General features: G+C 43.5%; 1 protein-coding gene across 2 annotated transcripts in view; it reads left to right on the plus strand.

Annotated features, from left to right (window-relative positions):
* Positions 1–17,990, plus strand: part of coasy (CoA synthase) — a 121,451-nt gene that overhangs the window by 57,552 nt on the left and 45,909 nt on the right. For both annotated transcript variants that reach the window (XM_067969284.1, XM_067969285.1), the window contains exon 3: positions 11,638–11,769. In XM_067969284.1, the coding sequence (XP_067825385.1) occupies positions 11,638–11,769 (132 nt within the window). The remainder of the gene's footprint in view (positions 1–11,637; positions 11,770–17,990) is intronic.

Below are 17,990 nucleotides of genomic sequence, written 5' to 3' on the forward strand. Positions count from 1 at the left end.
ACTGTTCCCTTTACCTATCTTTGTTTTGTTGAGTAATGTACAACTTTAGTTTGTAGAAACATTTTTACGTCTTATTTATCTTTGTACGTGACTAGTCAGCCACCTTGGTTTGTTCTTACCACACTCCATTCTTTTGAATTTGGGCAGGTAGATCTCTTCCACATGTTTGATATTGTTCTTAAAAACTTTCCATTTATATTCTGTATCAGTTTCATCACCGTCCAGTAGGGTTAACCAATTAACCTGTTACAAAGCTTCTGCCATTTTAGTAAAGTTCGCCCTTTTGAAATCTGGAATGAATTGTAGATTTTCAGTAACTTTGGTTCTACCAGCCAATTGAAACCTTATAATATTGTGGTCACTGTTGTCCAGCTGTTCTTCCACATGTCGGCCTGATACCAGGTTATGCTCACTACTAAACACGAGATCTGGTATATGATTACCCCTGGTTTCCTCTTTGACATACTGAGTCAGGAAACCATCTTGTATAATTTCAACAAATCTTTCAGCTGCACTTCCCACCACATCTGATGGTAAATCATCATGCCACTAACTTCCAGGAAAATTGAAGTCTCCCATCACAGAGGTCCTTTCAACTGCCAGTGGACACCCCAAGGAATAGTGTCTAATAGACACAAACAACAATGTTATGATTTAGTATTACAGTTATGATTTTGTTTTGTTGAAAATTATACTTTATGTTTAAGTTCATTTATTATTTGAAAAATAAGGCGGGGGGGTGTATATGTAAATTTGTCTTTTTCTGTTGATGACACTGGGGTAACCCATTGCCATCTTTATGGATCATTTGAAGCATGCTTTAGAAATCCGTTGCCATGGTAACTTTACATGTTCAGGTGTCTGAGCTGGGGGTTTATAACAGTTACCAATAATTAGTCCCTGCCCATAACCCTGGTTCACTTGAACCCAGATTGCTTCAGCTGAATCTAATGAAGCAAAATCACATCTCTCTCGGGCTGTTAGATTCTCACTGATAAGATAGCAACCCCGCCTCCTTTTTGACCTTACTCTACCCTATCTGAATCCCTTGTACCTTTTAGGTGAATTTCTGAGCCATCGCTCTCATCTAGCCACGTCTCAGAAATGCACAAAATATTTAATTTTTCCAAGACAGCAAATGATTGGAGCTCTAATAATTTGTTTCTAAACAATTTAAAGCTTTTTTTTAAGAAGAGTACTTTGTTCTCATGTCCTTTGCCTGGTTTAACTGTATCTTTAGTATCTATGCACTGATCCTCTAACCCAGTAAGGTTATCTTTAAACATGGCTGTACAATCCCTAAGTTGAACTAGCTTAAATGCTTCCTAAAAGCTAGCTTGATACCCTCCGCCAACCTCTGTGCACCCAAGGAGATTAAATGGAGGCCATCCCTCCAAAATAACTTAACCTTGAGCTGTGAATACCTGCCAGTTGTTGATGAACTGAAGCAGCTTTTTACAAAGATCCTGAAGCCACATGTTGAATCCAATGATTCGGCTGTTGCTCTCCGGCGTTCTGGTCATGACTGGTAGTAGCCCTTCCACCCTTGTTCTGGAGGTCAGTTATAAAGTCTTTGTATGCATCCTGCAAAACAAATGGAGTTTTATCCATTATGTCATTAATACCGATATGTAAGGCAACTACAGCACCTTGGCAGTCACCTCTTATCAGGTTATCCACACCATCCTGGAGATCTGCAACTCTGGCCCCAGGGAAACAAAGGACAGCTCTTGAAAGAGCCGTACCTTTACATAGGGTGCAGTCTGTGTGCCTTATGATGGAGTGCCCTATGAGGATTGCATGCTGTTTCTCCTGATTCCTTGGTTGAGCCTCTGACCTTGTCCTCTTGATAGTCTTTGTTGCCTTGCCCTTACCGTATCCTTACCTTTTACAGAAGGCTTGTATGAACATTGAGGTTCATCAGTTTGAGTGGTGCTGAATTCACTGCCTGTAGAATCCTCCAAATAAAGATGAGGGGCAAACCTATTTGGAGAAACAGTGGAATCCAGCATTGTGAAGGATCCAGTAATTTCAATGCAAGATAATGACTACTTACCTTTCACCTCCGTTTCTCCACCAAGTACCCAGGTGTTCAACATATTGCTTCTAGCAAATGATTTCTTGCTGTAGAGAAATAAGCTCAGCACATCTTGAGCAAGTGAAAGCCCACAATGCTTAAACTCAAACCCTAGGGTTAGATGAAGTAGGAATTAAGGGAGGCTCATGTGAAACATAAACACTGGCATACACCAGATGGGCCGAATGGCCTGTTTCTGTGCTGCAAATTTTATGTAACCCCATCCCTTCCCAATATTACCTTAAAGTTGTACATGGAGCACACCTCACACTGCCATCTCTCTTCCTTCCTTTGAGATCCAGGGTTGGCCTTCCTTCTGTAGTATGTTCCTGGTTGAAAAGTGAGATGGGAAAGAAAAGGAAACTGGCAGAACAAGCAACAATAAGAAATTGCAAACTGACTGCCTCAGTCGCAACTCCCAGTTGAGCGATTTCCACTCTCTGCTAAAGTCATGTTGGATGCCCAGATCTGCACCAGTCAATTCTAATGTTTTCGTGCCAATTTCAAGTCACCTGACTAGTCACATAGAAAATAGGAGCAGGAGTAGGCCATTCGGCCCTTCGAGCCTGCTCTGTCATTCAATATGATCATGGCTGATCCTCTATCTCAATACCATATTCCCGTGCTCTCCCCATACCCCTTGATGCCTTTAGTGTCTAGAAATCTATCTATCTCCTTCTTAAATATATTCAGTGACTTGGCCTCCACAGCCTCCTGTTGTAGAGAATTCCACAGGTTCACCACCCTCTGAGGGAAGAAATTTCTCCTCATCTCAGTCCTAAATGTCCTACCCCATATCCTGAGACTGTGACCCCCTCGTTCTGGACCCCCCAGCCAGGGGAAACATCCTGCATCCAGTCTGTCTAGCCCTGTCAGAATTTTATATGTTTCAATGAGATCCCCTCTCATTCTTCTAAACTTGAGTGAATACAGGCCGAGTCGACCCAATCTCTCCTCATACGACAGTCCTGCCATCCCAGGAATCAGTCTGGTGAACCTTCGCTGCACTTCCTCTATGGCAAGTATATCTTTTCTTAGGTAAGGAGACCAAAACTGCACACAATACTCCAGATGTGGTCTCACCAAGGCCCTGTATAATTGCAGTAAGACATCCTTGCTCCTGTACTCAAATCCTCTTGCAACGAAGGCCATCATATCATTTGCCTTCCTGACTGCTTGCTGTACTTGCATGTTTGCTTTCAGTGACTGGTGTACAAGGACACCCAGGTCCCTTTGTACATCAACATTTCCCAATCTATCACCATTTAAATAATACTCTGCCTTTCTGTTTTTCCTTCTGAAGTGGATAACTTCACATTTATCCACATGATACTGCATCGGCCATGTATTTGCCCACTCACTCAACTTGTCTAAATTGCCTTGAAGCCTCTTTGCATCCTCCTTACATCTCACGATCCCACCTAGTTTTGTGTCGTCAGCAAACTTGGAAATATTACATTTGGTTCCCTCATCCAAATCATTGATATATATTGTGAATAGCTGGGGCCCAAGCACTGATCCCTGCGGTACTCCACTAGTCACCGCCTGCCACCCCGAAAAAGACCCATTTATTCCTACTCTCTGTTTCCTGCCTGTTAACCAATTCTCAATCCATGCCAGTATATTACCACCAATTCCATGTGCTTTAATTTTGCACACTAACCTCTTATGTGGGACTTTATCAAAGGCCTTCTGAAAATCCAAATGAACCACAACATCTACTGGTTCTCCCTTATCTTTTCTACCAGTTACATCCTCAAAAAAACTCCAGTAGGTTTGTCAAACATGATTTCCCTTTCATAAGTCCATGTTGACTTTGTCTAATCCCGTTGATATTTTCTAAGTGCCCTGTTATCACATCCTTTATAATAGACTCTAGCATTTTCCCCACTACTGATGTTAGGCTAACTGGTCTGTAGTTTCCTATTTTCTCTGTCCCTCCTTTTTTAAATAGTGGGATTACATTTGCCACCCTCCAATCTGTAGGAACTGTTCCAGAGTTTATAGAATTTTGGAAGATGATAACCAATGCATCCAATATTTCCATGGCTACCTCTTTTAGTACTCTGGGATGCAGATTATCAGGCCCTGGGGATTTATTAGCTTTAAGTCCCATTAATTTCTCCAGCACTTTTTTTACTAATACTAATTTCCTTTAATTCCTCCTTCACACTAGTCCCTTGGTTATCTAGCATTTCTGGGAAGTTATTTGTGTCCTCTTCTGTGAAGACAGAGCCAAAGTATTTGTTTAATTGCTTTGCCATTTCCTTGTTCCCTATTATAAATTCTCCCGTTCCTGACTGTAAGGGACCTACATTTGTCCTCATTAATCTTTTTCTTTTTACATACTTGTAGAAGCTTTTACAGTCCACTTTTATGTTCCTTGCAAGTTTACTCTCATACTCTGTTTTTCCCCTCTTAATCAATCTATCAATCTCTTGGTCCTTTTTTGCTGAATTCTAAACTGCCACATCAGGGTAACTAAGGATGGGCAATAAATGTGGCCTTGCCAGCACCATCCACATCCTGAAAACACTTACAAAACATTCAAGGAGCCCAATTTCAATGCATTAGCTGGCTTCTCCCATAATATTTTGTTGATTTATATAAACTTTGAGATGTTCCAAATCCTATATGCAATCTGTAAAATTACCTGAACAGACAAGAGATTAAACTCATTGTCTATTAATAATTTGGTTAAACCGATTGCTAAATCCCCTGATGGTACAGCTGTTTACTGGATGAACTCTGCTGTCAGTGGAGGGGAGTTCAACAATCAGCCTCACTGCCTCTGGGCTAGGGAGGGGAAAATGGTTCCTGTTCCTGTTCTGCTAATTTGACGAAGTTACTATTAACTTCACAATTATATTTTACAAAGATTCATAGAATTTTGCAGAACAGAAGATAGTCTTTCGCTCTGTTGTGTCTGTGCTGACTTTATGAAATACTTATCCATTTAGTCGCATTACCCTACACTTACCCCAGATTCTTTAAAATTTTTCTTTTTCGAATGTAGAACATTAGAATATAAGATAGGAACAGGAGTAGGCCACCCGGCCCTTCGAGCCTGCTCCACAAGATCATGGCTGATCTTCTACCTCATTTTCCTGCACTATCCCCCATATCCCTTGATGCCTTTAATATCTAGAAATCTAGCAATCTCTGTTTTGAATGTACTCAATGACAGCCTCCACAGCCCTCTGGGGTAGAGAATTCCAAAGATTCACCGCCCTCTGAGTGAAGAAATTTCTCCTCATGTCAGTCCTAAATGACCTACCCCTTATTCTGAGACTGTGACTTCTGGGTCTAGACTCCCCAGCCAGGGGAAACATCCTCGCTGCATCTACCCTGTCGAGCACTGTAAGAATTTTGTATATTTCAATGAGATCACCTCTCATTCTCCTAAACTCTGGAGTATACAGGCCTAGTCTACTCAATCTCTCCTCATACGACAATCCCGCCATCCAGAAATCAGGCTAGTGAACCTTCGTTGCACTCGCTCTATGGCAAGTATATCCTTTCTTAGGTAAGGAGACCAAAATTGTACTCAATACTCCAGGTGCAGTCTCACCAAGGCATTGCAGTAAGACATCTTTACTCCTGTATTCACATCCTCTTGTAATAAAGGCCATTTGCCTTCCTAATTGCTTGCTGCACCTCCATGTTAGCTTTCAGTGACTCATGTACAAGGACACCCAGGTCCCTTTGAACATCAACATTTCCCAATCTCTCTCCATTTAAAAAATACTCTGCATTTCTGTTTTTCCTACCAAAGGAATGTAAAGGACCAGAAAAGACCATTGCGATCCATCTGGCAAGTCCCAGTGTCAAGGAAATGTCATGGTCCCAGAATACTTCTCACATCCCTCTATAATTTTTTATCCTATATCCTACATTCTTTTGAATTTGCTGATACAATCAGCCCCAACTGTCTCTGTCGGCAGTCCATTCCATACATTCACCACCTGCTGGGTAAGTTAGTTAAATTTAAATAGTCTTTTTTACCCCCCTAAGTTTAAGGCTCTGCTCCCTTGTTGTAGAACTTGTGACTGTGCCAAACATTTTGATGTTAATCTTGTCTGTACCCTTTTGGATCATGAATACTTCAGTAAGATTAACACTTAGCCTTCTCTTCAGTGAAAATATTCCCGTGTTGTATAGCCTCTCCTCATAACTCAGATTGTAATTCCAGTGACCAATTTAATTGCTCTTCTGCACCTTTTCCAATGTGTGGATGTCTCCACAGGTTTCCGCCCCGACCACAGCACTGAAACGACCCTTATCAAAGTTACAAATGACATTCTCTGTCATTGCAACCGTAGTGAACTATCCCTCATCTTTCTTGACCTGTCTGCAACCTATGACATGGTTGACCACACCATCCTCCTCCAATGCCTCTCTTCCACTGTCCAGCAAGGTGGGCCTGTCCTCACCTGGTTCTATTCCTATTTATTCAGTCATAGCCAGAGAATCTCCTGCAATGGCTTCTCTTCCCATTCCCACACCGTTACCTCTGGAATCCTCCAAGGATCTATCCTTGGCCCCCTCCTATTTTCCATCTACGTGTTGCCCCTTGGCGACATCATTGGAAAACACAATGTCCCATTCCACATGTACGTTGACGATACCCAGCTCTACCTCACCACCACCTCCCTCACCCCTCCACTGCCTCTGATTTGTCATAGAATCATAGAAGTTACAACATGGAAACAGGCCCTTTGGCCCAACATGTCCATGTCGCCCAGTTTATACCACTAAGCTAGTCCCAATTTCCTGCACTTGGCCCATATCCCTCTATACCCATCTTACCCATGTAACTGTCCAAATGCTTTTTAAAAGACAAAATTGTACCCGCCTCTACTACTGCCTCTGGCAGCTCGTTCCAGACACTCACCACCCTTTGAGTGAAAAAATTGCCCCTCTGGACCCTTTTGTATCTCTCCCCTCTCACCTTAAATCTATGCCCCCTCGTTATAGACTCCCCTACCTTTGGGAAAAGATTTTGACTATCTACCTTATCTATGCCCCTCGTTATTTTATAGACTTCAATAAGATCCCCCCGAAACCTCCTACTCTCCAGGGAAAAAAGTCCCAGTCTATCTAACCTCTCCCTATAAGTCAAACCATCAAGTCCCGGTAGCATCCTAGTAAATCTTTTCTGCACTCTTTCTAGTTTAATAATATCCTTTCTATAATAGGGTGACCAGAACTGTACACAGTATTCCAAGTGTGGCCTCACCAATGCCCTGTACAACTTCATCAAGACATCCCAACTCCTGCATTCAATGTTCTGACCAATGAAACCAAGCATGCCGAATGCCTTCTTCACCACCCTATCCACCTGTGACTCCACTTTCAAGGAGCTATGAACCTGTACTCCTAGATCTCTTTGTTCTACAACTCTCCCCAACGCCCTACCATTAACGGAGTAGGTCCTGGCCCGATTCGATCTACCAAAATGCATCACCTCACATTTATCTAAATTAAACTCCATCTGCCATTCATCGGCCCACTGGACCAATTTATCAAGATCCCTTTGCAATCCTAGATAACCTTCTTCACTGTCCACAATGCCACCAATCTTGGTGTCATCTGCAAACTTACCAACCATGCCTCCTAAATTCTCATCCAAATCATTAATATAAATAACAAATAACAGCGGACCCAGCACCGATCCCTGAGGCACACCGCTGGACACAGGCATCCAGTTTGAAAAACAACCCTCCACAACCACCCTCTGTCTTCTGTCGTCAAGCCAATGTTGTATCCAATTGGCTACCTCACCTTGGATCCCGTGAGATTTAACCTTATGTAACAACCTACCATGCGGTACCTTGTCAAAGGCTTTGCTAAAGTCCATGTAGACCACGTCTACTGCACAGCCCTCATCTATCTTCTTGGTTACCCCTTCAAAAAACTCAATCAAATTCGTGAGACATGATTTTCCTCTCACAAAACCATGCTGACTGTTCCTAATTAGTCCCTGCCTCTCCAAATGCCTGTAGATCCTGTCCCTCAGAATACCCTCTAACAACTTACCCACTACAGATGTCAGGCTCACCGGTCTGTAGTTCCCAGGCTTTCCCTTGCCGCCCTTCTTAAACAAAGGCACAACATTTGCTACCCTCCAATCTTCAGGCACCTCACCTGTAGCGGTGGATGATTCAAATATCTCTGCTAGGGGACCCGCAATTTCCTCCCTAACCTCCCATAACGTCCTGGGATACATTTCATCAGGTCCCGGAGATTTATCTACCTTGATGCGCGTTAAGACTTCCAGCACCTCCCTCTCTGTAATATGTACACTCCTCAAGACATCACTATTTATTTCCCCAAGTTCCCTAACATCCATGCCTTTCTCAACCGTAAATACCGATGTGAAATATTCATTCAGGATCTCACCCATCTCTTGTGGTTCCGCACATAGATGACCTTGTTGATCCTTCAGAGGCCCTACTCTCTCCCTAGTTACTCTTTTGCCCTTTATGTATTTGTAGAAGCTCTTTGGATTCTCCTTTGCCTTATCTGCCAAAGCAATCTCATGTCCCCTTTTTGCCCTCCTGATTTCTCTCTTAACTCTACTCCGGCAATCTCTATACTCTTCAAGGGATCCACTTGATCCCAGCTGCCTATGCATGTCATATGCCTCCTCCTTCTTTTTGACTAGGGCCTCAATCTCCTGAGTCATCCAAGGTTCCCTACTTCTACCAGCCTTGCCCTTCACTTTATAAGGAATGTGCTTACCCTGAACCCTGGTTAACACACTTTTGAAAGCCTCCCACTTTGCCTGCCAACAGACTCTCCCAATCAACTTCTGAAAGTTCCTGTCTAATACCATCAAAATTGGCCTTTCCCCAATTTAGAATTTTAACTTTTGGGCCAGACCTATCTTAAAACTAATGGAATTATGATCACTGGTCCCAAAGTGATCCCTCACTAACACTTCTGTCACCTGCCCTTCCTTATTTCCCAAGAGGAGGTCAAGTTTTGCCCCCTCTCTAGTCGGGCCATCCACATACTGAATGAGAAATTCCTCCTGAAGGCACTCAACAAATTTCTCTCCATCCAAGCCCCTAATGCTATGGCTGTCCCAGTCAATGTTGGGAAAGTTAAAGTCCCCTACTATTACCACCCTATTTTTCTTGCAGCTGTCTGTAATCTCCTTACATATTTGCTCCTCAATTTCCCGTTGACTATTTGGGGGTCTGTAGTACAATCCTATCAAAGTGATCTCTCCCTTCTTATTTTTCAGTTCTACCCATATAGACTCAGTGGGCGAACCCTTGGATATATCCCCTCTCACTACTGCCGTGATGTTCTCCCTAATCAAGAACGCAACTCCCCCTCCTCTCTTACCTCCTGCTCTATCTTTCCTATAGCATCTGTACCCTGGAACATTGAGCTGCCAGTCCTGCCCCTCCCTTAGCCATGTTTCAGTAATAGCTATAACATCCCAGTCCCATGTACCCATCCATGCCCTGAGTTCATCTGCCTTGCCCATCAGACTTCTTGCATTGAAATAAATGCAGTTTAATCTAGACTTCCCTTGGTCTTTGCCCTGCTTTCTCAGACCATTTGTCCGGTCATGTTTTGTACACTCTCCCTTACTGCCTTTTGTTTCTGTCACCACTTTATTTCCCACTGACTTCCTGCATCGGTTCCCATCCCCCTGCCACATTAGTTTAAACCCTACCCAACAGCACTAGCAAACACTCCCCCTAGGACATTGGTTCCAGTCCTGCCCAGATGCAGACCGTCCAATTTGTACTGGTCCCACCTCCCCCAGAACCGGTTCCAATGGCCCAGGAATTTGAATCCCTCCCTCTTGCACCATCTCTCAAGCCACGTATTCATCCTAGCTATCCTGTCATTCCTACTCTGACTAGCCCGTGGCACTAGTAGCAATCCTGAGATTACTACCTTTGAGGTCCTACTCTTTAGTTTAACTCCTAACTCCCTAAATTCAGCTTGTAGGACCTCATCCTGTTTTTTACCTATATCGTTGGTGCCTATATGCACCACGACAACTGGCTGTTCACCCTCCCCCTCCAGAATGTCCTGCAGCCGCTCCGAGACATCCTTGATCCTTGCACCAGGGAGGCAACATACCATCCTGGAGTCTAGGTTGCGTCCACAGAAACGCCTGTCTATTCCCCTTACAATCGAGTCCCCTATCACTATAGCTCTGCCACTCTTTTTCCTGCCCTCCTGTGCAGCAGAGCCAGCCATGGTGCCATGAACCTGGCCACTGCCACCTTCCCCTGGTGAGCCATCTCCCCCAACAGTATCCAAAACGGTATACCTGTTTTGGAGGGAGATGACCGCAGGGGACCCCTGCACTGCCTTCCCACTCTTCCTCTGTCTGTTGGTCACCCATTCACTATCTCCCTCAGTAATTTTTATCTGCGGTGTGACCAACTCACTGAACGTGCTATCCACGACTTTCTCAGCATCGCGGATGCTCCAAAGTGAGTCCATCCGCAGCTCCAGAGCCGTCAAGCGGTCAAACAGTAGCTGCAGCTGGACACACTTCCCGCAGGTGAAGGAATCAGGGATACAGGAAGGATCCCTGAATTCCCACATCCCACAAGAGGAACATGACATGGCTGTGGGATCTCCTGCCATGACTTAACCCTTAAGTTAGCTTAACAACAACTACAATGTCAAGAGAAAAAAAAAAGGAAAGAAAAACTACTTACCACTCCCTTTAAGGAGTTTACTCCTTTAAATTGTTCTTAATTTAGAGAATGTTAACCACACTAGGGACCTTGATTCACTAAAAAAAACGCTACTTCCTATAAGACCTGCAGACCTTCCCTTTCTTTTTACTTTAGTTACTGTCGATAAGTAGAATTACTCACCTGAACCTACTCACCAATCAGGTGCCTCCCCTGTGTCGCGTCCCGATCTGATTCCTGACGTCACTTCGAACTCGGTCGCAGCTCCGCTCGGCTCTGCTCCTCTCAGCTGTTCTCAGCGCTCTGAAATCCCGCCTTTTATCGGACGCTCCCTCCGCTCCGCTCGGCTCCTCTCATGCTACTTGTCCGACATTCAGGATGAGCGGAAATTTCCTCCAATTAAATATTGGAAAGACTGAAGCCATTTTCTTCGATCCCCGCTACAAACCTCGTTCCCTAATCACCGACTCTATTTGACCCTGAGCTGAGCTTCCGACCCTATATCCTCCATCACCAAGGCCGCCTGCTTTCACCTCTGTAACATCACCTGCTGCTGAAACCCTTATCCATTTTTGTTTGAAAACACTTCTGTGAAGTGTCTTGAGTCGTTTTACTATGTTAGAGGTGCTATATAAATGCAAGTTGTTGTTGTTTTTTTCTGACTCATAATACAGCAACCAGAATTGTGTTGGTACACCAGGTGGGGCTGGACAAGCGCTCTGTACAAACTGAATCACTTCCTGTGATTCATGCTTTATTCCTTTGACTACACAGTCCAAAATCCTATTTGCTATTATCTTTGCAGTTACTGTTGCATAATTTGTTCTTGTATTTCAACTTTTTATACCCGTGATTCAGAGATTCCAATGTTTTCCTCTTCAGGCCCTACAGGAGCTGACAATCCATAAGATATGTTTAGTTAAAGACACTCACCACACAGCTGATGAAGAAGAAAAGATTAGTTCATCCACTCTCAGGAAGCGACTGTTAGGATCTTTGCTGGTGCCTCCAAAAGTAAGTGCTGCTGGGATCTATTGGTACAGTACCACCAAGATTTGTGTTGCTGTGATTTCTTGGTACAGTACTAATGAGATTAATACTGCTGGGATTACTTGCTACAGTATCAATGAGATTAGTGCTGCTGGGATCTCTTGGTACAGCACTAAGAAGATTAGTGCTGCTGGGACCCACTGGTACAGTACTATCATAGAATGGTTACTGCACGAAAGGAAGCCATTCGGCCCATTGAGCCCTTGCCGACTCTTTGTAAGAGTAAGCGAGTTAGTCCCATTTGCTCGCTCTTTTCCCCGTAGCCCTGCAAATTTTTTCCTTTCAAATATTTATCCAGTTCCTTTTTGAAAGCCACAATTGAATCTGCTTCCACCACCCTTTCAGGCAGTGCATTCCAGGTCATAATTACTTGCTGCTAAAAAAAGTTTTTCCTCATGTCGCCTTTGGTTCTTTTGCCAATCACCTTAAATCTGTGTCCTCTGGTTTTCAACCCTTCTGCCAATGGGAACAGTTTCTCTTTATTTACTTTATCTGAACTCTTCATGATTTTGAACACTTCTATCAAATCTCCACTTAACCTTCTCTGCTCTAAGGAGAACAACCCCAGCTTCTCCAGTCTATCCACGTAACTGAAGTCCCTCATCCCTGGAACCATTTCTGTACCCTCTCTAAGGCCTTCACATTCTTCCTAAAGTGCGGTGCCCAGAATTGGACACACTATTCCAATTGTGGCTCAACCAGAGTTTTATAAAGGTTTAACATAACTTCCTTGCTTTTGTTCTCCATGCCTCTGTAAAGCCCAGGATCCCGCATGATTTTTTGACCGTTTTCTCAACCTGTTCTGCCACCTTCAAAGATTTGTGCACATATACCTCCAGGTCTCTCTGTTCTTGCACCCACTTTAGAATTGTACCATTTAGTTTATATTGCCTCTCCTCATTCTTCCTGCTAAAACGTATCATTTCGCACTTCTGTGCGTTAAATTTCATCTGTCATGTGTCTGCCCATTCCACCAGCCTGTCTATGTTCTCTTGAAATCTATCACTATCCTCCTCACTGTTTACTACACTTCCAGGTTTTGTGTCATGTATAAATTTTGAAATTTTGCCCTGTACATCCAAGTCCAAGTTATTAATATACATTAAAAAAAGCGGTGGTCCTAGTAGCGACCCCTGGGGAACACCATTGTGTACCTTCCTCCAGCCTGAAAAACAGCTGTTCACCACTACTCTCTGTTTCCTGTCACTTAGCCAATTTCATATCCATGCTGCCACTGCCCCTTTTATTCCATGCATTTCAGTTTTGCAGACAAGTCTATTATGTGGCACTTTATCAAACGTCTTTTGAAAGTCCATATACACAACATCAACTGCATTGTCCTCATCAGCCTCATCAAAAAACTCAATCAAGTTAGTTAAACACGATTTGCCTTTAACAGATCCGTGCTGGCTTTCCTTTATTAATCCACACTTATTCAAGTGATTATTAATTGTGTCCTGGATTATAATTTCTAAAAGCTTCCCCACCACCGAGGTTAAACTGACTGGCCTATATTGCCGGGATTATCCTTGCACCATTTTTGAACAAGGATGTAACATTTGCAATTCTCCAGGCCTTTGACGCCACCCAGTATATAAGGAGTATTGGAAGATTATGCACCTTTGCAATTTCCACCCTTACTTCCCTCAGCAACCTAGGATGCTCCCCATCCCATACTAACGAGATTAGTGCTGCTAGGATCTATTGGTACAGTACTAATGAGTAGTGCTGCTGGGAACGTCATTGCCAGTTGGACTAGCGGTAAACTGATTTTATTTGTAGTGAGAATATTGCTTACTTTGGTATAAATGTAAGGAATCTTACAACACCAGGTTATAGTCCAACAATTTTATTTTAAAATCACAAGCTTTCGGAGATTATCCCCTTCGTCAGGTGATAATCTCCGAAAGCTTGTGACTTTAAAATAAAATTGTTGGACTATAACCTGGTATTGTAAGATTCCTTACATTTGTCCACCCCAGTCCATCACCGGCATCTCCACATCATGGCTACTTTGGTATAAGCATAGAATCATAGAAGTTTACAACATGGAAACAGGCCCTTCGGCCCAACATGTCCATGTCGCCCAGTTTATACCACTAAGCTAGTCCCAATTGCCTGCACTTGGCCCATATCCCTCTATACCCATCTTACCCATGTAACTGTCCAAATGCTTTTTAAAAGACAAAATTGTACCCGCCTCTTCTACTGCCTCTGGCAGCTCGTTCCAGACACTCACCACCCTTTGAGTGAAAAAATTGCCCCTCTGGACCCTTTTGTATCTCTCCCCTCTCACCTTAAATTCTATGCCTCCTCGTTATAGACTCCCCTACCTTTGGGAAAAGATTTTGACTATCTACCTTATCTATGCCCCTCATTATTTTATAGACTTCTATAAGATCACCCCTAAACCTCCTACTCTCCAGGGAAAAAAGTCCCAGTCTATCCAACCTCTCCCTATAAGTCAAACCATCAAGTCCCGGTAGCATCCTAGTAAATCTTTTCTGCACTCTTTCTCGTTTAATAATATCCTTTCTATAATAGGGTGACCAGAACTGTACTCAGTATTCCAAGTGTGGCCTTACTAATGTCTTGTACAACTTCAACAAGACATCCCAGCTCCTGTATTCAATGTTCTGACCAATGCCTTCTCCACCACCCTATCCACCTGTGACTCCACTTTCAAGGAGCTATGAACCTGTACTCCTAGATCTCTTTGTTCTATAACTCTCCCCAAGAGACATTTTGATAAATTAGAGAGGCTACACAACATTATAGTGAGGGATAAATGTTGGCCAGGATATTGGGAAAACTCCCCTGTTCTTCGAATAATGCCACATTACGTCCACCTGAGATGGCAGACAAGCTTCGGTTTAATGTCTCATCTGAAAGATTGCACCTCCAACAATGCAGCACACCTTTAGTATCAGCCTAGGTTATGCGTTTAAGTTTCTGGAGTGGGGCTTGAGCTCATGACCCTCTGATTCGGAAGCGAGAAAGCTACCATTAAGCCAAGGCTAACATCCGTGTAACTATCAGAGGGAGACGGGACTTATGGGTGCAGTTAATGGAATCATCCCATAGATATGGTAGCATAGTGGTTATGTTACTGGACTAGTAATCCAGAGGCCTGGACTAAAATCCAGTGTTATGAGTTCAAATCCCGCCACGGCAGCTGGTGAATTTAAATTCAATTAATTAAATAAAAAATCTGGAATTAAAATACTAGTATCAGTAATGGTGGCTATGAAACTACTGGATTGTCGTAAAAACCCATCTGGTTCACTAATGCCCTTTAGGGAAGGAAACCTGCCGTCCTTACCCGGTCTGGCCTATATGTGACTCCAGACCCACAGCAATGTGGTTGATTCTTAATTGCCCAGCAAGCCACTCAGTTCAAGAAGGTGGCTCACCACCTTCTCAAGGGCAATTAGGGATGGGCAATAAATGCTGGCCTTGCCAGCGACGCCCACATCCCATGAACAAATTTTTTAAAAAACGTAATGTTGGACAGGTATGAGGTGGGCTGTGACAGTGACTCAGGGAATGCTGGTCCTGAGCAACATGTGGCACTGTGGGCAAGGTACTGCCCAGGGATGTAAAGGCAAATAGACCACAAGAATAAAAGAGTGATAGTAGTGGGAGATTGAATAGTCAGATGTTTTTCAAGTCATAACCAGGAGCTCCAAATGTTGCCTCCCTGGCGCTAGGGTGAAGGACATGATGAAACGGGTGGAAAAATGTCTGGGAAAAGAGGGAGAACAAACCAAAGGTCGTAGGTCACATTGGCAGCAATCACATAGATTTGCGGTCTTGCATATGGAGTTTAAGGAGTTGGATACTAGATTGAAAAACAAGATCTTGAGGGTGGTAATCTCCAGATTGCTGCCTTTGCCATGTGCTAGACAGGTTAAGGAGAGGGATATTAGGAAGGTCATCACATGGCTATGAAGGTAGTGCAGGAAGGATGGAGCACTGGAGCGAGTTCTGAGAAGTGGGACGTAAATGCCAAAAGAATGGCTTTCACCTGAACTGAAATAGCACCAATGTCCTTGGAGAGAAAGTAAATGGTGCAGTGGTGGAGAATTTAAACTAATATGGCAGGGGTTGGGAAAAGTCTGGGTTTGAGACCTTGAGACCATAAGAGATAGGAGCAGGAGTAGGCCATTCGGCCCTTCGAACCCATTCTGCCATTTAATGAGATCATGGCTGATCTGATTTTTACCTCAACTCCACTTTCCTGCCTTTTCCTCATATCCTTTGACTCCCTTGCTGATCAAAAATTTGTCTAACTCAGCCTTGAATGTATTCAATGACTCAGTCTCCACAGCTTTTTGGGGTAAGGAATTCCAAAGATTCACGATCCTCTGGGAGAAGAAATTCCTCCTCATTTCCGTCTTAAACGGGCAACCCCTTATTCTGAGACTATGTCCCCTAGTTTTAGATTCCCCCATGAGGGGTAACATCCTCTCAGCATTTACCCTATCGAGTCCCCTCAGAATCTTATATGTTTCAATAAGATCTCCTCTCATTCTTCTAAACTCCAATGAGTATAGACCCAACCTGTTCAATCTTTCCTCATAAGATAACCCTTCCATACCCGGAATCAATCTAGTGAACCTTCTCTGAACTGCCTCCAATGCAAGTACATCCTTCCTTAATTAGGCGCACCAGAACTGTACGCAGTACTCCAGGTGTGGTCTCACCAGCACCCCGTACAGTTGTAGCATGACTTCCCTGCTTTTATACTCCATCCCCCTAGAAATAAAGGCCAATATTCCGTTTGCCTTCCGGATTACCTGCTGCACCTATATGTTTTTGTGTTTCATGTACGAGGACACCCAGATCCCTCTGTACCGCAGCATTTTCTAGTATTTCTCCATTCAAATAATATTTTGCTTTTTTATTTCCCCTCCCAAAGTGGGTGACTTCACATTGTCCCACATTATATTCCATCTGCCAAGTTTTTGCACATTCGCTTAACCTGTCAATATCCCTTTGCAGACACTTTGTGTCCTCCTCGCAACTTGCCTTTCCATCTATCATTGTATCATCAGCAAATTTGGCCAACAAGACACTCTGTTCCTTCATCCAAGTCATTGATATAGATTGTAAACAGTTGAGGCCCCAGCACTGATCTCTGTGGCACCCCACTAGTTACAGATTGCCATTTTGAAAATGACCCTTTGATCCCAACTGTGTTTTCTGTTAGTTAGCCAATCCTCTATCCATGCCAGTATATTATCCCCAACACCATGAGCTCTTATCTTGTGCAGTAATCTTTTATGTGGCACCTTATCAAATGCTTTTTGGAAATCCAGATATACTGCATCCATTGGTTCCCCTTTATCCACCCTGCCTGTTACTTCCTCAAAGAACTCTAATAAATTTGTCAGACACGATTTCCCCTTCATAAAACCATGTTGACTCTCCTTGATTGTATTATGAGTCTCCAAATGTCCTGCTACTACTTCCTTAATAATGGATTCGAGCATTTTTCCAATGACAGATGTTAGGCTGACTAGTCTATAGTTACCTGCTTTCTGTCTCACTCCCTTCTTGAATAGGGTGTTACGTTTGCGGTTTTCCAATCCGCTGGGACCTTTCCAGAATCTAGTGAATTCTGAAAGATGACAACCATGCATCCACTTTCTCTGTAACCACTTCCTTTTAAGACCCTTGGATGCAAGCCATCAGGTCCAGGGGACTTGTCAGCCTTTAGACCCATTAGTTTACCTAGTACTTTTTCTCTAGTGATAGTGATTGTTTTTAGTTCCTCCCTCCCCTTTGCCTCTTGATTTTCTACTATTATTGGTATGTTATTAGTGTCTTCTACTGTGAACATAAGAACATAAGAACATAAGAAATTGGAGCAGGAGTAGGCCAATCGGCCCCTCGAGCCTGCTCCGCCATTCAATAAGATCATGGCTGATCTGATCCCAACCACAAATCTAAAGAACACAAGAAGTCGGAGCAGGACCCGGCCACATAGCCCCTGGGCCCTCTCCGCCACCCACAGGGCATTGACCGATCCGAACTCAGCTTCATGTCCAATTTCCTGCCCGCTCCCCATAACCCCTAATTCCCTTTACTTCTAGGAAACTGTCTATTTCTGTTTTAAATTTATCTAATGATGTAGCTTCCACAGCTTCCTGGGGCAGCAAATTCCACAGACCTACCACCCT

Source organism: Heptranchias perlo, chromosome 30 (genome assembly GCF_035084215.1).
Source record: "Heptranchias perlo isolate sHepPer1 chromosome 30, sHepPer1.hap1, whole genome shotgun sequence".
Classification (NCBI taxonomy): domain Eukaryota; kingdom Metazoa; phylum Chordata; class Chondrichthyes; order Hexanchiformes; family Hexanchidae; genus Heptranchias; species Heptranchias perlo.